This window comes from Bactrocera dorsalis, chromosome 4 (assembly GCF_023373825.1).
Source record: "Bactrocera dorsalis isolate Fly_Bdor chromosome 4, ASM2337382v1, whole genome shotgun sequence".
In the NCBI taxonomy this organism is placed as follows: Eukaryota; Metazoa; Arthropoda; class Insecta; order Diptera; family Tephritidae; genus Bactrocera; species Bactrocera dorsalis.
The window spans coordinates 60,028,756-60,050,360 of NC_064306.1; the positions used below are offsets into that span (position 1 = coordinate 60,028,756).

At 35.3% G+C, this 21,605-nt stretch overlaps 1 protein-coding gene across 2 annotated transcripts in view; it reads left to right on the plus strand.

Moving 5' to 3' along the window:
• LOC105229728 (mannosyl-oligosaccharide alpha-1,2-mannosidase IA) overlaps window positions 1-21,605 on the plus strand; it is a 210,805-nt gene that overhangs the window by 123,195 nt on the left and 66,005 nt on the right. Inside the window, exon 1 of one of the 2 annotated variants that reach the window (XM_011210161.4) lies at window positions 9,117-10,755. The exons of the other annotated variant lie outside the window; for it this stretch is intronic. Coding sequence (XP_011208463.3) covers window positions 9,697-10,755 — 1,059 coding nt within the window. The 5' untranslated portion in view covers window positions 9,117-9,696. Of the gene's footprint in view, window positions 1-9,116; window positions 10,756-21,605 lie in introns of those variants that run through there. 2 annotated transcript variants of the gene reach the window in all.

A 21,605-nucleotide genomic window follows, 5' to 3' on the forward strand; every position in this document is an offset into this window, starting at 1 on the left:
TTGGGTTGTTGCTAACCCTAGAATCGCTTGTTGCTATTGAGCTCATGTTAAAATTATTTTTAGGTTATTTGATAAAAGTGACAACTCTCTTAAATTAGAAGGCTCAATAAATATATTAACATTTCGATTTTATTCTTTGAAGAATATTATAATATTTTGAGATTTTATTAGAATTTTAAAATAATTTTTTAATACGTGGCAACTCTGTTCTGAAATTTTTTAGATTTCTTAAACCATTTTTACATAGGTACTTTTTATTGTCTGATAATTTTCCATTTCCTTTATCTTTGACAACTTGTTGGCAACCCTGTTAGAAATAATGCTTGTGTTAAATATCTTTCCAAAAAACATGTAATATGTAGTGAAAAATAATTATATAGTCATCTTATTATTCTAATTTCATCTTGAAAATTTGCTGTCAAGCTCAACTTTTTTATTAATGTTGGCAACCCTAAAGAAAGAAGCAATCTGCAAATTTGCATTATACATAAATAGATACTATAAAGTTTTGTTTACTTTTAGACTAAAGTTTAGGTTGATTTTAGATATCTGGAAATTTAACAGAGTTAAATTTGTTGGCAACTCTAGACTTGCAAATCACTAATTCCATCTTTCTAATTATTGGTATACAGTTGAACTTCCATGAATTGAACTTCTATAACTCGAAGTTTTCCATAAATCGAAGTCTTGAATTAGCAATAGAAGTCAAACTCGAAATCTCTCTAACTTTAAGTTGTTTTGTGTTATGGTCATTCCTTTTGGGGAAGCTCCACTGTACATATATTAAATTATAATTTTCAAGAGTCTGTCACATATTGTTGAAGAAGAAGAATATGCAGTGCGTCTGAAAACCCGTTTTCACCTAAGCCATCGTAGAATAATTGATTGCTTTTGGACCGCAATACGAGCTTGCTATCAAGCGAGAGCTCAATGAGATTATGTTCAGCACTACAGAGATTTAGAAATATGTATTAATTGCCTGAGTTTGGTAGCCAGTGAGTCCACTGTAGTCTAACGACACTATTTTGATATTGTAATATACAAAAACTTACCAACGAAAAATTTTCAAACTTCTCAGTACCCTTTTGTTAACGTTGCTTAATAACTCTTTGTTATTCAGTGGCTTTATTAGCTCTCAAGAGATATCTCTCAGTGTTTTCATGTGTATGTATTCTACTAGCAGAGTATACCATAGTCAATCAGTTCAAGGTCGTTTGCAAGTCATATGAGTAATTAGTTATCTTTCTCATCCTGTCCTTCCATTTTTATTGCGTTTCAAAATTTAATTGCAAAGACTTACCTAGCATTAAGTAAACAAGAAGCTCATGTCTTTCAGTCGCTCTATGACGCCATAAATCATCAGCACAGCTGCATTCAAGTCAAGAGGCAAACAGAGAAACGGAAAGTGTAAAAGTATGCAATTTGAATTGCTTTCGTAGTTTTGTGTACCGACCTCGTAGGAAGAAAATTGGCACAAAGCATAAATTGCAGCATCACTTTAATATCACTTGCTTGCTTTTTTTCAAGGGTTTTTATTCATACTGTATTTCCATGCCTGCTTTGTTTCTGCTTTGACAATATTTGTGTAGCAAGTGCTCTTTGCACGCACATCCTGTCGCAATTTGTCGTTACGCATGGATATATGAACATGTACATATATATACAATATTTGTGTGTAATTCGCTTTGCTTTATCCAACTTGAGTGCCCAGTGTCTTGCTCCGCTTGCTTCTGCAATTACTTGCTTGCATTTCGTATTTAAATTTATCCGTGTTATGCTTGCCCCATGTTGTTGCAAGTAACATGCACGCATCTAAGAGCTCGTAATTGCCTTGTACCATTGGGAAAAATGTCGTAACTCGTACCTGCTTACACGGTTCAAAATATTGAAGCGTGTATCTGTGCCCATAAGTCGTTGTAAGGCGACTATAAAATATGTAAAAAATTAACATATTATATAACTAGTAATTAATTTTATTATAAAAAAAGTCGAGGCAAATAACTATGTGGCTGGTGTGAGAAGTAGAGCTCTTGAAACTATTCACATTCCTCCAACTGAACTGTTTCCTTCTTTCGTATTAACAGGTGATACATTTCGAGGTTTCCTACATTTTTAAAGAAAAAGCTCAGAATATTCAAACTTAATGAGGAATTTTTATAATATAATATTTCGAAAGAACTTTCTTTGGCATTTATTTTTTGACAACTATCTCATTGTAATGTTCGTCGCGGCTACATCTAAGACGGTTCATCCGTTGAGTCCAATGACCCGTTCGAGCATTTTGACTGGTATCTGGCGAATGACACACGTTAAGTTTTGCTTCAATTCCTGAATTTGAAATTATCTCCTCACCGAAATGTCCTTTCAATAAATCAAATGATTGATGCGATGTATGGGAAGTGCCGCCCTCTTGGTGAAACAAGATGTCGCCGAAATCACGATATAATGGCGCGATAAAGGTCGCAATTAACGGTTACGTTATCATCAGCATCGTTTTTGAAGAAATGTGGACCGATAATTTCACAGACCCATAATCACACCAAACCCTGTTTTTTTCTGAATGAAATGTCATGGCAACTCTAGAGTCTCTTCAGATTGTTTGTTTACATACCCATTGAGCGAAAAATTTGCCTGATCGCTGAACAAAATTTGACGCAAAAACGTCGGATCTTCTTGGAACTTTTCAAGGGCCCATAGACCGATACGATGTCGCTTGAGAAGATCGAGCGGGATAAGTTCTTGCACAAGCTGTATTTGTACGCTTTCAATTTAAGATATCGATATAAAATGCGCCAAGTCGTTCCATACGTCATTTCGAGTTGATGTGAATGACGCTGAATCGAAACTCCACGGTCTGATTAGGTTGACTATACTAATAACTTGAAGTAAATTCTTTACAGAACGTGAATTTTCGCAAAAGATGAACGATTTGTAAACTTTGTTCAGGCGTAAGTCTTTGTACGATGAATTGCTAAGCAATACTGAACAGAAATTACATCACAGCTTGACACAACTCACGTGTGATCTGTTAAAAAAAGGCTATAGAATAATGGACCTTCACTTGGATCACGCGTTATAATACCCAAAGGAAACGCCAGAGTTCCTACATATAAAATATTTGTACCAATAATCACCTCGAAATCGATTTAGCTTTAGTTTTTGAGAAATTTATCATACGTCCTTTTCTCCCCAAGCAGCAACTCTAATCTCTGCTGGAAATCCAGTTTTTGTATGGGAAACTTTTGTATTTGACCCGATATCTTAACAAAATTTGGCATACATAGGTAATGGTTCAGATGGGAGTACTATAACATATAACCGCCATACAAACTGACCGATCACAATACAGTTCTTACAATGTGTCTATAAGGTATAAGGATGTGTGAAGAGTATATGCAACTGAAGTTAATGTTTTTTCGTGTTTTTCAATCAAAACAAATATAGCAATAGAATGTACAATCGAAACATGAGCAGCTTTCAAAGCTGAAATTGCTGTATCACGACGTGTTAAAGCTTCCATATCGACGCTTCCCAAAAGTTAATAACTATAAGTCTAACAGTGATACAAATTTTTAGTCTTTAGATAAAAACTAATAATTCTATAGATATAAACTAATAACGTAATATGACATCGTAAAAACTGAAAAGTGGATTTCTTTGGTGAAATACCCAAAATAAATAGCAAAATATACTGCAGCGCCATCTATTGTAAGCTTAAGGCAAAATTTATAAACAAAAATGGATTATTCGACAAAAAGCTGTACAAGGTTATAGTATACAAATATTTCTAAACAAATGTTTGATGGGAATTGTAAACAATTTCCTACCAATTTCTAAAACGAAAAATATTTGCTTTAGAGGCGAATTCTAATACTGTTTACTAGTTGTAATACCGAAATTCAGCACAATTTCAAAGAAAGATTTTTGGTAATAGGAACCTATACTTGTCTAGTCTTTGTTGTTGGCAGCCAAACGCAGACAAGAGAGCTACAACGTAAGCACCCATCTATAAATGAATTTTTAACCATTTTTATGATAGCGGCATCTAGCGAGAAACGTTTTTACAATTATGACAACACTTTGCACAATTTATAAGAAATTTAAGCTTTCATGCAAGCCATACCTATATAAATCTTGATTTAAACAATCTCATATAAAAAATTCCATATTACACCTTGCTAATCTCCTAACCTCAAAATCTTAAATTACTTTTCAAATTTTAAATATTTTCTTCCTCCACACGTAAAATTTAACTTACCTTTATCAAGCATCGGTTCATTTCAAACAAATTTGCAGATGAAAAATCTGCTGCAGATATCCTTTGACCTAGCGCCTCATCCATTACATTTGCGTAGGTGCTTGCTTGCTTGCCTACTGGCTTTGTGCATTCGAAATACGAGCATATTCGGTTAATGTCATGCAGTCAGCCGAATTGCAGGCGCACGAAAGTGCAGAAAGGCAAGGCCGTCCAAAGGTATGCAAATAAAAGAAGGCCAGAAAGCAGATAAAAGCAAGTCCAAACGTGAGCGGAGTAAAATAAAAGATATACTTTCTTAATGTGCATTACCAAACGAGCGCGCAGCCGAAATACAGCAGACACCAACTACCTTTACAAAAGGCAGCTCTCACATACATACACACACACAAAGGCAAATGTGTGTGCCACGCATACGCAAACGGTAACCACATGCACCGGTATTGCAACAACCGCACACTTGCAACAAAAAGTAGCATACTTTTGTGCGCGCACTTAACAAAATAGCGAAGGATGCACCCAGCGTATAGACCATGCATACATAATAATCGCTGATGCCAAAGCGTGAGAGATTGGTGGGGGTGTGGTGGGTGCGGAGGAGGGGTGTTACTCTTACAAGATGCTTTTTTGTTGCTGTTTTGGTATGTGCGTGTGTTGTTGAGGCGGCGTTGCAGCACCGTCATGTCATTGTATTTGTGTGGTGTGCGCATTGCCAAGTGAGATAATAATGAAAAGCCCTTTGAAAACCTCAAATAATGAGCGTTGAATGTTGCCATTCGCGTGTTGGTCGCTGGGTCTGCGCCTTTGTTGCCACCTCTGCTCCTCTTTGCTGCCACCTCTTTTTCTCGTGGCTTTGTGTTGCGTACCTGCTTGTACTGGCTGTTTGTAGTTGCTACTGCTGCTGTCGAATGTTTACGTGTATACGTGCAATTATATTCGTGTGAGCGCGTGTGTTTGCGTCGGCTTGCGTTTTGCCGCATTGTGCGCGCTTGTTTTCCATTGTACTTGGTCGCGTTGCATGCCACCTGCATTTCTACTTCTTTTTTTGGGCTATGCAGGTGCTATATTTTTCGGTTGCGCCCATTGTAAAGTGTGATGTCTTTTTCATTCTGCGGTTCGCTTATTTTAGCGGTCGCCTAATATGTGCTTGTATGGGTCTATATGATCGGAAGGGTTCTGTAGGGGTGAAGGGTTGTTCCCAATAGGCAAAAAATTGATTTGTTTGTGAGGAGAACTAGTCCCTTGAGAACTCTTATTATATAATTTTCGATGATTATTTTTTTGTGGTAACCTACTGTAGCTGGCTTGAGTTTTTACTGGTCTTCTAGTATCCGAAGAATCTTCACATACCTTGGTTCTAAGTTCAACATAAAAGTAATGATATATATTGCTTTAGGCCAGTGTAGAGCTCTGATACAGGCCTTTCTCAGAATGTATTTTGTGAGTAAAAAATAGGGAGCCAAGTCCTTTCCTCTAGCATTACTAAAGGGTTACGTGAGTTTCGACTGCTTATTTTCATCAACTTTTTTTCATACAATAAATGAATTAATTTATTGAAACTTTTGAGCATACCAAAGAGTAACATTTAAAAATATTTTCTAAATTTTTCATAAATATGTTTTCGAAATTCAGTCATTGGCAGCCGGTTTCCAAAGGCGCCGCCCAAAAACGTCTCCACGCGGTGGTCGGCGTAAGAGAAGAAGGTTTCATCCAAAATCAAATTTTATCGTTTAGCAGATGAGTGTAGGTTGCGATAAATCGAAGGGTTTGGAAAAATAAATAAATTTTTTGTTAAGTTGCCAACAAAAATCTTAATATAATTTTTGCCACAAATTGCCTTGAAAAAATGAGTTGTAATAAAAAAAAAAATCCTTCGATTAATCAGAAGGTCATCCGTTTTAAAAAAATTGTGAAAATTTTCATTAAGATCGTTTCACTAGTTTCTGAGAAATCGTGACCACCGACAGTGAAAACGATGTTTCGAGAAAAGCACGATCAAAGATTGAAGTAGCCGACCGATCTATTCTGACGGGTCGCACTTCCAACGGCGCTATCTCCAACGTATTTATTGCGATTGCCTTGAATCTTTGGGAACATATTCTAGACATATCATTCCTTCCATATCATTCCTTTAATCCGATTTATATACAAAACATCGTTATCAGAAGGGCCTCTACGACCGACGGCTATTCTGGAAATTCGAGCGGTTTGACACAAACTAAACAAGTAAGGAAGAGCTAAAAACTCTGTAGCAACTCGTTGCAAGAATATAAAAACGGATCATCTTCTACAGAAGGCATTTTAGAAATGTATGCACGTTTTGAGCCTTGCTTAATTTTTTTAAGGCTGAACTTGAATAAATTGCTTACAAAAAAGTCGCTATGAGAACGAAATATCATAAGCAGTTTTTGGGCAATGTAGGCGATTGGGTAGGGAAGTCTTATCACTTGAAAATTGATTTTAAAACCCTAGGTTTCTATCAATATTTTTTTTTAATTCGTTATCCCGTTAAGAGATATTTGAAAAATTTTCATCGATCCGTGGAAACTGGCGAACCCAGCTTTTAATAACAATCCAAACTCAAGCAGAATATAAAATAAGGAGAGAAATATGAATCTAGTTTGCAACTAGTTATAAAGTGGCTCAACCATTTTATGTAATATTCCTCTCTGTTACTATTCTTATTGACATGTATTGGGCCATCGTGCAATATTATTGCAATTAAAATAAAAATATTATGTTTATTTTTCCCAAGCTGGTCTAACCCCTCAAGAGAAATTGGAAAGTTTACACCGATACGTGGCTTCTTGTAAACTCTAACTTTTGATAACTGTCCAAAATCAAGAGGAGGGAATATAGAAAAGTAAAAAAATAGAAGTCTAGTTCACAACTAGTTACGAAGTGACTAAACAATTTTACGCACACTTCTCAATTGCACACCAGAGTTAACTATTTCTCTCTTTTACTACTCTTACTAATTTACATTGGGCCAACGTCCAACATTATTACAATTAAAATGAAAATATTATGTTAATTTGCATGCCTTATTCGTCTAATTCCGCTATCATGACAAAAGGATACAATAAAATATGGCGTTAGGCATTAAAATATGTGGCTTTTTTGGACACGCTCTAACATCTCATTTAATTTCACTTGCTCTACCGCAGCTCTTTGTGTTATTTTTTTCCTTTTTTTATTTTTGTTTTCTTAATTTTTCTTTGTGTTTGTTTGCAATTTTTGCATTGAAGCCTTTTTTGTTTTTCCTTTTACACTATCCTCATAATTTTTGTAAATCCTTTATTTGCAATTTACACCTTTATTATTATTATTTATTGTTCTCAGTTGCTTTGTGCACATCATTCTTGTCATTTCATTCTTGTTTTTTTTTCTTCTTCTTTATTGGCGTAGTGGCATTCTTGTTTTATCATTTGATAATTCCATACTTTCGCAAATTAAAACCACCGTTATTGTTTAGGCGAAATTATTACGGTGTTCGCACCTTTGTCATTCATATTCGCCATTATTTTATGTAAATTACACTTACTATCATTATTATTGTAATCATCATTAAACATGGTGCGCATTGAGTATGGTAATTATAGCTTTTTGTTGCCTTTATTTGCTGAATTTGCAAAGCAAATGAAAAATACTTGAGATTTGTGCGCTTTTCATGCCGTAAGTAGTTGAAGGATGCTTTAATTAAGGCCTTTTTATGATTTAGATATATTTTAATTCAAATGGAGGGATTTGGAATTTATTTTATACAGCCAAGGCTTACTTGGGCGTGCTTAGATTAAAGAGGTATATGGGTTCCCTCGTGTAAAAAACAGCCTTTTTTCTCATATAAAAAATTAAATATTTTACTGAAATTTTTCTAAGAAAACTTTCAAATTTATTGATCCAAAAATTTTACACATATTATGGTAATATTTTTTAATTGTATTTTAAGTCTTTGCGTTAGTAGAAATATTAATTTAGAAATGAACTACATCTAATCTCTGGGAGCTCCTTTGTGTTCAGCGTCGCCTCGGCTCGCATGACGGCTCTTCCACTTCTCATATGCTGTGGCCGGAAAGCAGCTGAGTTGTGTAAAAGTTGACTTCTCCAAATTGACGACGGCTTGTCCAAAAGTTTAAGTATTTTACTAAATTGGCCGCCCATCTGCCTCGACTCATTCTCTCATATTCATTGCTATATTGTTAATCTTTCTTTATTTATTTTTTATTGCGCTCCTGTTATTTCGTGTTTTTGGTAGGCTGATGCCCTGTACTGGGCTGCAGTTTTTTTTTATCATATCTGCCTAGATCTTCAAGCTCCGTATAATAGGACCCTGATTGTAGTCGACATTCTCTCTCTTTCCTAGGCTGGTCCGCCTAATTTTAGTAGTACTAAGTTGGGAGGTGATTTTCGCTGCCCTTTCTCCGGCGTGCTGGACTTGTACCCAGAAGGTTAGTCTGGGTTAGAGTAGGGGTATTATAGTTTCCTACTCAACCAAAGTTAACGTTTTTTTATGTTTTAATAATATTTAGTTTTTGTATCACTATATTCCTCTAGCGTAAATGATAACTATCCAAATTAAATACTTTATAAAAGGTGTTTGTTTATTAGGATTTTTTTAATAATCGCTAACGACTTTTTAGGTGATTGAAACGGATGGTTCATATTACGTTTGAGATAGCCAAACATCAACAAAATAGTTTAGTCATGTACCTCTAGAAATTTTTAATCTTAAATTTTTTTTAAAGGCTTTCTTCTTACGTAATGCTACAGAATTTTGGTTTTTTTAAATGCGCCTAAATGTAGGCAACATTTCTTCTCACACAATTCTATAACACGGAATGAAAAAAATCCAATTAAAGTCTTTGTTCAATTTCATGCTGCGTAATAAAGTAGAAATTGCAGTAACCATTTTCCCCCAAATTTTGGGCATAAAAATTAAAGAATCATAAATCTCAATTTGTGCGGTTGAAACATCATTTGTATTAATAAAAGTATTATGCGTCTGACCACAAAATAAAAGAGAAAATAATCTACATATATACATATATACATATATATAAATAAAATTGTACAAAGTGCGGCCAAAATCAATATTGTGATATTTACAAAAACAAAAAAGTCCAAATAACGAAACGAAATTACGAATCAAAAGTAGCGAAACGAAAATCGAGCAACAAAAATCCAACAAAAAAAGCAGTGAATTTAATTCGAATTTAAAGCGCTTAAATAAAAGCGAGCACTCAGTGGAATAAAGAGGAAAAACAAAAAAAATAAAATAAAAATAAGCAAAAAAAGAAGAAAAATAAGCAAAAACATCCGATCAACCAATTGCCATGATAAAAAAGTTGCGCAGCAAAACGCCAAACATCAATTAATTTTGCTCAACGCAGAAAACGAAAATTTCAGAGGAAAAAAAAAACAAAAAACAACAGCAGCCCAAAATGTGCACGAAAACATCGAAAACGCCGTTGCTCTTAATTGGCGGCGTCTGCTTCGTCATCGTGCTGGTCGGCATTACTGGCGTGACGCTGATCAATAATCTCAATTTGTCCAACATCATCAAGCTGAACGAGAAAGTCGCCAGCGACAGCATGAGCTCACACGACGCCGAATTGCGCGATATGAATTACGCCAATAATCATCCGAAAAACATATACAAATTCGATGAATTCTCAGCGCCCTATGCACTGGCTGTGGGCCCACATCCACAGTCGCTGCCAGCGGCCGCAGCGCAGTACTCAGTTGTAGCCGCAGCGGCAGCATACTTAACAGGGGATGACGGTATGCCGCAGCAAAATCCAGCCTCAGCAGTTGTTGAGGCCAGTGGTGCGACGCTAATTGGACGACCGACGGCAGCATTAGTAGATGCTGCGGCGAATAGTGGTAATGCGGCGGCAGCAGTGTCGACGCATGCGATTACGCAGTCGACTGGACGACAGCAGACACATGAGCGATTGCAGAGCAGAGATACTGCTGCCGCTAGCAGTAAAGGCAACGCTGCAGCAACGAATGAAAATGCATCAGCGACATTGGTCAATAATCCACAGGTAAATACTACGGCACAATCCGATGCGTCAATATTTGTTGCTGATAGTGCCGCACCTCCAGCGCCAAGCAATCGTAGTAGTTTTAGTGTCGCAGCTTCCATAAATTCGAGTGCCTACAGCGCTTCACCATCATCGGTAGCATCTCCATCAGCATCAGCATCAGTTACAGCATCATCAGTCAGTGTTGACATTGCTGCTAAATTGATGTTGCCACTGATTCTCAATGGCAGCGCAAGGATATCGCCCGGATTTAGTAGTGGCAATAGCGAGCTGAATGCGAAAGAAGAGCAAGGATTTGCATTTAATACACTTTTGAACTTAAATAGTGATAACGATACGAAAGATATTTTCGATATGCATCAATCGAAGAATGTGTTTGCTTCGTCAGGGCGTTTAGTTGTGCCCGCAGGCGGACAAGGTGTTGATGAGCAGCGACGTGATTTTGTAGTGAAGGTAAATTTTATATTTATTAGTTATTTACTTTCCTTTATGTGTCATGATTTTGCGTTTGTTATAAACTGAAAAGCGTAAATTAAAATTTTTACGAAGTCTCTAATACCAAGAAAGAAACGTTTAAGACCAAGAAAAATATAAGTATCTTCGTCAATACTTACTTCGCTAACAAATGCTTAAGCATTACGGTACGTAATTTTTTGAGACGAACTTTTCACTCGTTCATTCCTCCAAAAGCTGCTCAAACAAGATATCTTCATAAAATTTGATCATAGATTATTGATCAAAGCAACGGTATAATCTATAATATTTCAGATCGGACCACTATCCAACCTACATTCGCTACCATAAAATTATATACAGGGCTTGTCCAGAAAATATAAAGACTGAGTCGATTAAAAAAAATTTATTGAACCAATCGTTCCAATTCTTTAAAAACTCTCAAACTAGACTCCTTCTGCATCGATGTAGCGCTGCCAGCTCGATTTCCAAGCATTGAAGGCGTCACGGAAGACATTCTCCCGAATAGCCTTGAGAGCCGAGGTGCATGCTGCTTGGAACCCCTCTGCCATCTCGAAGTGCTTGCCCTTCATTGGCCTTTTCAGGCAAGGAAACAAAAAAGTCCGGGAAGGCCACATATAGGCAGTAGGGTCGCTGCGGAAGCATTGGGATGCTGGTGTGAGCCGGGGCGTTGTCGTGGTGCAACTTTCAATCGGCTGCGATGTCTTGTCGGAACCGACTGACCCTTCGTTTGAGTCTATTGAGGACTTCCACGTTAAACTTGGTATTGACGATTTGTCCGGGAGGAACAAATTCATGGTGGCCGATGCAATGAGCATCGTTTTCACGTTGGATTTGCTCCACTACTTGCTAAAGCAACGTCTGAGTAAGCCTGGTTGATCATATCAAACGTCCCTCTTGCAGATTTACCGAGTTTCACTCAAAATTTAGTCGCACACCTCTGCTCTAACGAACGCTGAATTTTCGGCTTGCACCACTCACAGAAACACGTCGCGTGAAAATGTTTGTTTTGAATCTCCAAGTGCTCGGAGATAACTTACCAGCCGCTCGTTCGTTAGCTAGGAACGCGCTCTATTGAATCCAGTCGGTGCGCGCACGCTCCGAAGTATAGTCGCGACGGAAGAAAATCAGTCCTATAACTTTCCGAACATACTAAGTTCAAATCTACTCAAAGTAAGCTATAAAACTTATCAAACTGAGAAGTTTTCTTAAAGTTATGAGAAGTTGTATAGCTTGTTTCACATGGACATGATCCTTTGTTGCACTAAACAAATGAATAATTGCAAATACAAAGTTATTTTACTGAATTAAGCCCAAAAAGTCACAATAAAATACTCTAAAATTTGTATAAATTTGTTTTTTAGTATCTCTTTTAACCTAAAAACTTGTTTTTCGTCTCTTGGTTACATAGCACCAGGAGTGCATCAATTAAATGAGTAAACAAAATATTCTACAAAACAAAAAATATATTTTTTTGTATATGCTATACTCGTACATAAGTATACGCACAACTCTCCTAGTATTTAATTTGCTTTTTTGTTTTTGTGTAGTTCATTAACATTCTAGCTGCGTTCTAAGCAATTAAGCAAATATTTGCATTAGGCGAGGTGACACACATTTGCCTTTGGGTTTACGATGACAAAGCAATCGACTAATGCTTGGCACAATATTTAAGCGACGAGAGCGACAAATTCCAAATGAATACGAAAAAATAATAAAAAAACGATACAGAAAGTAATTTCAAAAAAGTTAAAAAAATGTGGCACATTTTCGGAGGTAAAAGCTTAGCCAAACCTAAAATGCATTTAAATGTGTGTGTATTCACGGGAGTGTCGTGCCAATATTTATTTTGCTCAGTTGTTTATATAAAAGTATGTGTATTTTTACATACAAGCATGCACAAATACTAAAGTGAATGTTTGACTTAGTTTAAAAACAAAATTCGTCTTAAAAGGAAGAAACATTATGAGGCAAAAAAGTTGAAGCAGTCATTGAGAAGGCTTTGATTAATAAAATAAATTTAGGGAAAAATTTATCTCATAAAATAATATTGTTACCAATTTTATACCAAAATATGATTTGTACACACTTAGTTCAATGATATTTTATATAAGTATGTAGATATATTCGGCCGGTTCTTAAAGGCGGGCTTTAAAATAAATTCTACTTACTATAGTCGATTTTACATAATTATTTAAGAATAATACTAAAAAATCAGTTAAAATTTTATACCAGCGAGATGTTGTGTTTTAATAGTTTTTGAGAAAAGTAAAAAAATAAAAATATTGCTGGAATATGATCCAATTGTTGTTGAAACGATGGGACTCCGGACAACTCAGCAGTGTTTGACGTTGCTTAAGCACAATCCAAGGAAATTTTTGGTTGCCTATCTTTGCTTATAAGTCATTAGAAACAGCTCAGTTAAAATCTAAAATCATATATTGTACAAAAATAATTATATGGCAATTTAGCAAACCACACTTGGCAGTTAAGTAATTGAAATCGAAATGCATTACATAACAATTATAAAGTGGACTTCAGAGCTTACATTTTTGCGGTCAGGCGTTTTCCAATTTAAACTTGCCACGCATGAATATGTAGTATAAGTGGCATCAAACTGTTAACATGAAAAATATTAGAAAAAAATTTTATATATATTAAGCAAATTTATTTTGACATTTAAAATGACAATCAAATGTCACAACGCCGCCAACACGCAAACCGCCACTTGAGTGATTGACTGACAGAAGTGCCCATACAGCTCACTTAATAATCACGCATGAATTCGCTGTCAATCACGTTAAACTCGTGCGGGAAAAATATATTTTTTTTAAATTCGAAAAATTAAAAAAGATTATTGGATAAACTGTTAGAGTATTAGATGAACGTGACCAAAATGTAAGCTGTTTTGTATTTTTTTAAATTTTTTAATATGTGTTGAACGTTAATTCTTTTCTCTTAACTTTAGGTACCATATAAAATTAAAAAACAAATAATTTTATTTTTTTAAGAATGTTTGTAGTGTATGCTTTAAATCGGTAAATAATATTGATTGAGTGATGGTGAGCATCCACTTTATCCAGCTTTCAGTAACTTGAGACAAATGTCGTTCCAATGAATTTTTTCCTTATGTGTTACCTTATTTTTAAATAAGTGGTTAAGGATATTTTAGTATGCCTCATTGAAATATGGAAGCTCTTATTTTTTGATTTTGAGACAGGTTAGGACACTTCCATGGCGCTGTGGTCCAAATATGTGACAAAGACTATCATTTTCCCATCAATTATGTTTTAATTTTTCGCATCTATAGCAATAAAAAGCCATTGGGACGCCATTTCCGGTAAACCCTCGGAAAAAAGATGCTCCCGCAATGGCAGGATAACTCCTTAAAGGATCTTTTAAAATGAAAAAATATTTGAAAATTGGATTATTGGCAGATATTTGTCAAAAAAAAATAAAAATTTCAGTAAAAATTTCGCGACATTTTTTTTTTTAAATAGTTGTAATCGAAAAAAAATCTTCGTCCAAGTCTTTAAGAATTGTATCTCAGAGACCTGTGTGAAATTTTATGAAGATCGGTTGAGTAGTTCTCCAGAAATCTTGCCAATCGACTTCAAAAACACAGTTTCGAGAAAAACGGCTTTAAAGACGGCGCACTTAGCCTATCTAGCCTCGAGCGCACAAATTCTCAAGGCTGTATCTCCGAAACTATTATTCGGATCATAAAAATAATAAAAAAATCGATTTTTGAAACCCATCGTAACTTCGAAATACGAAATCCTTTCAAGAGTTCTTGGGTTTGGGAATTCGGGTTAACATATACTTAAAAACAGTCTTGTGGACACTTTAAATAAATGCTCAATATAAGCTCCAAATTATTAGTGTTAATATCACATATACTTTTCAATACAAATATAATCGAATAATCGCTTAAATTCCACTTAACTTTCTTTTTAACGCATCGCAACAATTCACTCGACAACCCAAATATTTTTAATCAATTTCGGCATACTCCCATTTATTTGAAACTTCACTTAATGCCGCACAGAACTCGCCTCTTTAATTTACTGTACTGCAGTGCGTATACGTAACCATGACGCTTGAGTGCCTGCCATGCGCGCTGAAGCCACACTGCAACGGAGAAGCAAGGCATATTCACACACATAAATACACGCGCACACAAATGCAATTATGCTCGCACGCCCTGTCTCGCCTCCATTTTCGCAAGCAGAAGGCAAAGAAAAGAACACAGTAAAGTAAAACTTAAAGCGACATGAAAGCAAAAGGACCAAGCGAAGTGGCAGGCCATTGGCAACATGTGCCGCCAGCGCCACGCCACAGAGGTCAAAGACGAAATGCTGCAGCAGCTGCGAGTCGGTGAGTTACGAGCTGGTGAACGGCCTTGAAATTCCCACCAAAAAACAAGAAAAAAACAGGTGGAAACATACAAGAGAAGGAATGCGATGCAAAGAAGCTGGCGCATGAATTGAGGCCGAAAACCGCATACAATTAATTTGTTGGACGCGCTAAAGCGGCAAAATGGCAGCTCAAACACCGCCTTTGGCACAAACTTACCTAACACACACACATACACAAAAGCATGAAGAACGCATGGAAGAAGAGAAAGGCATTGGCCGTCGTCGTTGCCACCGAATTGATGAAGCCTGAAGTGAACCGCTAAACCGCAGTGCTAGCGCCCGAAGATAAAGAGGCGCGTCAAGCGAAGGCGGCAAAAAGAAGTGATTCACGAAAGTGGGTAATCAATAAAACTGAAGTGGCTGGCAAAACGCCTACCAAGACACGCCACAACAACATACACACACTAGTAGTTATAAATGGAGGAGTGCGTGTGTGTTAGTGTTGGTGGCTAATGGCGCATTGTTTTCGATTTTTTGCGGGAAGTTTGAAGTAGATAGTTGCTTTATTATTGTTCTTCTATTTGCGTTTCCTTTGGTGGTATGTAAATAGTGTTTGTCTGCACAGCTGGCAACACGTGTTCTACGCGCCGCACACTCCTAATACCTTCGTGTCTATTTACATTTGACTATTTCGTGGGTGTAGACGCACACATGTATGCTTAAGCAAATAAAAGCGCTTGCACACACCCACAATGGTTCACTGCACCATTTCTGTATATATATATATGCAGTATATATAAGTGTGAGCGCGTATATACATAATGGCTTATAGCAGCTTGTGCGTTTAATGGCAAATCAATTGATGCCAATATCGATAACCATAAGTCTTTTTGTTTTTGTCCATTGTTCTGCCAAAACTCTTACTTTGCATTCCGCTTTGTTATTATTCGCCTTTGTTTTGTTATTTTCCCACTCAACTTGTTTACCGTAAGGTATATACACTATATGGTGCTTGAAAAGGGAAAATGCTTTGTTTACAACACGCTATCACTGGCAAATTACAATAGTAATTGCTGGTCTTTGGGTGTTTGACCACAACAGTGACAATAACAACAACAATGATCAAGCTTATATAAGCATAGTGGTCAATAGTGTTGAGTGTGTGTGTCATCGTTGAGGTATTGGGACAAATTGCTTGCAGCTGGTGTTGTATTGAGTGGTAATGCAAACATGGTTAACTTTTCTGATTTTCCTTATGACAAAATTTACTGAAGTACTTTATACTTTATTGAGTTATTATGTAGATAAAATAAAGTCATATAATATGAAAGTCTCTCATAAATATGTTACGTATCGTCACCAAAAATGAGTATGTAGTATACAATTTTCAGGTTCCGCTGTCAGATAGAACCATTATGTAACCACTTTGTAACCAGAACCCAAATTTTGTTTCAAAATCAGTGTTTTTTTATATCGTTCTTCCTTCGTCTGAAATTTATGAAAGGATATGTTACGTTATTTTGCATTTTAGGTGACGATGTTATCCATAATTATATTCGTGCGATTTTTCTGGAGATGGCAAGACTTTTTAATACTCCTTTGTTTCAACACTCCGTAGATGAATTGGAAAACTACATGCTTGTACTGTTCTTGTGCGCCTTTTTCAGTATAATTAATAATTTGAAGTGTAAGCAGCAATAATTTTTTCTCACTCAAATATGTCGAATTTCGTGTCTGGAAGGTGGTTTTCCGGATGGTTCTTCTTCATTACTTTAATATGAAAGAAACCTCAGGTAAAAGTCAGAGATTTTGATGCAAGTTTATGGCTCAATGCGGCTCTTTAAGGCGATTTCCATATGCATCCCAAAATACAGAAGGGAGAACCTTGGAGTGGGTTCATTGTGTGCAGTACACTCGAATGGCTGTCGATTGGACGTCGAAGTGAATTGGTGTAGCCGTATTTCATCTATTGTCACATATCGACACAAAAACATGAGTTTATTACGCTTGAACATCTTCAAAAACTGCTGCAAATCGTCGTTGTGTGGAACGAGGAAAAAATTCGTTTTTACAACGGATTGTAAGTGGTGATGAAAAATGGATCCATTGCGATCACCATAAATACAAAATTCATATGTGAAACCTAGCCAAACAGACAAATCAACGGCAAAACCTAACCCTCTCTCATCTCATGTCTTTCCCAATAGACCACTGGACTAAGTATTACTCCATAGGAGAGAAGAAGACATTTAAGTCTCTTCTATTGTACAGACTGACTGACGCCTAATCTGTTGTAAATATCTCAATTGTATGATAATTAGAGCTGCCGCTTCGCCTACAGCTTTCTATTTTACAGAGGACTCGCACATAAGTGCAGTCGAAATTTCCACCGTGAGACTACGTTCAAGTGTGGTTTCAGCTTTATACTTAAAAACCGAGGGCAATGATAAAGTCTGCCATACACTCTGTACCCGTCCGAAAATATGGACTAAAGTCATGACGATATTTGTATAGGTAGCTTCTAAAGCATCCATGGGCATTTAGTATTTGGGTCAGGTGGAAAGCAGGTCCTCATATTGTCGACTTATCCAAGAATGTATGTAGAAGGACGTACTGTTTTATGAACTTCTAAACCCGCATGGAACCATTAATTTGAAACCCTACCGACAACAAGTCACAAAATTAAAATTTGCGATTGCTGAACAACACGACTAAGCACAACCTAATATTTTTCCAACATGACATCGCTCGATCTTATGTTAGTTACAAGACCTGTTAAAAACTTTTTCAAAAACAGCGGTTAGGAAGTTTTGCTTCACTCACCAATAGCACATATAGTACCTTGACCATTCTGATTACCATTTGTTTCGGCCGATGCAGAACACTCTCACAGGAACTCGGTTCACGTCGGAATAGGGTAGGTATAATAGAGCAACCTGAAGAGATTCAAGAGCTGCGATTTCATCCAAAAAAAAAACAAGCGTTTGGTGTTGTTTGTAGGCCGGTGGAATTGGTCTACAATTCTTCAAAAATGATGTCGTTGAGAACGTAACTGTCAATGGCGAACGCTGTCGTGCCATTATGACCCCCCTATTTTATGCCTGAAATTGAAGCTCGTGATCTCGGCAACATTTGGTTTCAACAAGACGGCGCCACTTCCCACACATGGCATCAGTGAATGGAATTACTTCGAGAGAACACTTCGGTGAGGAGATAATTTACGTTTTGGACCGGTCAATTGGCCACCAAGATTGTTTGATATCACACCGTTAGACTTTTTCCTCTTAAGATATGTAGAATATAAAGTCAATACGAACATTCCTACTTCAATTCAGACCCAGAGGCAAAACAGTCAGCCAGTTTCCAGTCGAAATGTTCGAACGAGTACTCGAAAATTTGATTCAACGGATGGACCATTTGAAAGAAATAATCTTCAAAAAATAAATGCTAAAAGAATGATCTTCCGAATGATAATAAACAGCCACCATTAAAATCGAAATTTCTGTGTTTGTCTTTAAAAAAGTGTAAACCTCGAAATGAATCACCCTTTATTAAAAAAAATTATAATTTTTAAAATTTTGTTAAGCTGAAGAATCGCTAAAAGGATTAAATTTTTTAGAAAAAAATAAAATTTGAAAGTGACTTTAATTTATCTTTAGTCGAGACCTATGTAATTGTACAGGAACTGGCAGAAATGAATTTAAATAACTCAAGAAATAAAAAATGTATAAAAAAAATATTTAGGGTATTCTAATAAAATATTTATGTGATCAATATATTAAAATTGCCAAAACGAAGAAAACACATTTTATAATATTTTCCATTTCTTTTATTTATTTCCAGGTGAGTCTCTATGCGATTTCTCATTAGCTGTTAGCTGCCTTCGTGTAAGTGCTACAAATCTAAGTTTTATCTTATCAAATTTACGTGAAACTTTGGTAGCTTTTCGTGCTTCTAATGACTCTCCGAAAATACTAAAGTTAATTTTAACATTTTCTTTAGTTAGACACTCACATACAAACTTGAGTATATATGTTTAAGTATTTTGAAGCACAGGAAACTTAATTTATCTGCACTTGTTTGAGCCAGAACCAATTTCTTACTTATCCCTTGTCGGCTAAAGTGTGTGGGTGAAAATTTTCAAATAACCATAAACTTGAAAACGTCTTACACTCTCTTGCAGAGGTTTCAAGCAAATGAGAGTGGCAAGCGTATGCGTAACATGCAAATATTTATCGCTTATGTATGTGTGGGTGCTTTCAAGAAAATATAAATGTATGTGTGAGTAGCAGTATAAAGTATGGTTAAGTGCATAAATTTGGCTGCATCTGCCACACACATACATGTATAGTGGAAAATATTGCTCTCCCACTCAACTACTCTACTCTGCATCGCTTGTCCTTGCCCTGCTCGGCTCTTTGCTCTTGACTGCTTACTCATTGCCTTTAGCGTTGTCTTATTATTTGATGGCAGCTGCTATGCTTCTGAGAATCTGTGAAATCTAATGTCTGGCATGTGTAATATTTTGATAGCATAATGTCAATTTTCCTGTTCTACTACAAACACACACACATGCACACTTATAGGTGTATATGCGTAGCTGCTATATTTCTGGCATATGCAAGCAGCTTATTCGCCGTAAATTCTCATCTTGTGCTTCGTGTCTTCTTCGCCTTCAATGCCAAACATTCCGCTCCTCACTTGCTGCTGTCATATATAAACGTTGCTGTTACAGTTATTCTTGATTGTTGAGACATAAGACGTGACAATAATCTGGTTATATTACGCTTTCAATCTAATGACCTTCTGTGTGCTGGTGAGATTTCTATTTATTGTTTTGCTGCTTTCCTTTCTTTTCGGAGAATAAAATTACGCTTTTCCAAGAATAAAGAAAGTCGTGCACATTTTTTTGTTTTTGTATTTCTCTATATTTTTATAGTTACTAAGAAAACCCAAAAGGCCTGAAGGAATAGAAGTATTTTTGGTGCAGAAAGTTTTCATGGAAAATTTTTTTTTTGTGTTTAGGGAAACTTTACTTTTTGTGGCAAAACAAAAAAATGTTAAGATGAAAAGTATGTACATGCATTTATATATAGATAGGATATATTTTTAGAGTTTTAACTTTGTCTATATGAATAGCAGACAAAGTTTTATATTTAGGTTTGGCAAATTGTTATACAAACAATGTTTCAAATTTCGTAGAAATTTTATTTCAAAAACTCGCATTTTGTTCGGTAAACTTACATATGTTTACATTTTACCCATGTATCATCTCAATGAGAAGCAACTGCGTCAATAATAATCCTCAGAGTACCGATTAGTACTAAAAGGATACAAATTTGTTTAGCTTGAATACAAATAAGAGAAAGTATGAGGCAAATTTTGATAACTTAACTATAATTAAAACTGATTTTATTCATCTCCTCCATTATTTTATATTAAAACTCTACTGCAGTTAACTGTGGATTCTATTGAAAAGAATTGTATGTAAATTAAAGATTAAGAATCTCACTTTCATTTTATATCAATTATTTAAAAATTTATTTTATTTGTATTTTTTAGCAAGTGGCAACCATTCTCTAAAATAATATGTTTTACGTTTACTGAATCTGGTTATTTTCTTGTTACAATATAATTATATATCACTATTTTTCAAACAAGTGGCAACCCTTTTCAAAACAGTTTAGGTAGATATTTTCCAATTTAAAATTTCATAAACTTATCACCTTCATATCCATATTTTCAATTTGATTACAAATCAGTATTTTTCAAACAAGTAGGAACCCTTCTCAAAAATAACTTTGATAGAAACTCTTATTGAATCTGAATTATTATAAAATTTAATTTATTTTAAATTTTATTTCGTTATTAAAAAAATTATAGATGGCAACCTTTTCCCAATATAGTTTCCAATATAAAACTGCACACACTTTTTTCATACCAGTTACAATAAAATACAAAATAGTATTTTTGAAACAAGTGGCAACTCTACTCAAAAATAACTATGACAGAAACTCTAATTGAATACTAAATTATTATAAAATTTTATTTATTTTAAAAATTTAATTTAATATAAAAAAAATTATAAGTGGCAACCCTTCCCCAGATAGTTTCCAATATAAAACTGCACTTTTTCATACCATTTACAATAAAATTACAAAATAGTATTAACAAAACAAGTGGCAACTCCTTTAAAAAATAATTGCGGCAGAAACTCTTATTAAATCCTAAATTATTATAAAAGTTCATTTATTTTAAAAAATTTATTTTTATTTAAAAAAATTACAGGTGGCAGCCCTTTTCAAGAATATATACAAATTTAAGGCTAGATTTTATTTTCATACCAATATTTACAACATATTTAACTACAATTCGTAGTATTTTCCAAACAAGTGGCAACCCTTCTCAAAAATAATTGCTACAGAAACTCTTATTGAATTATAAATTATTAAAAAAAACCCTTTTCAAGAA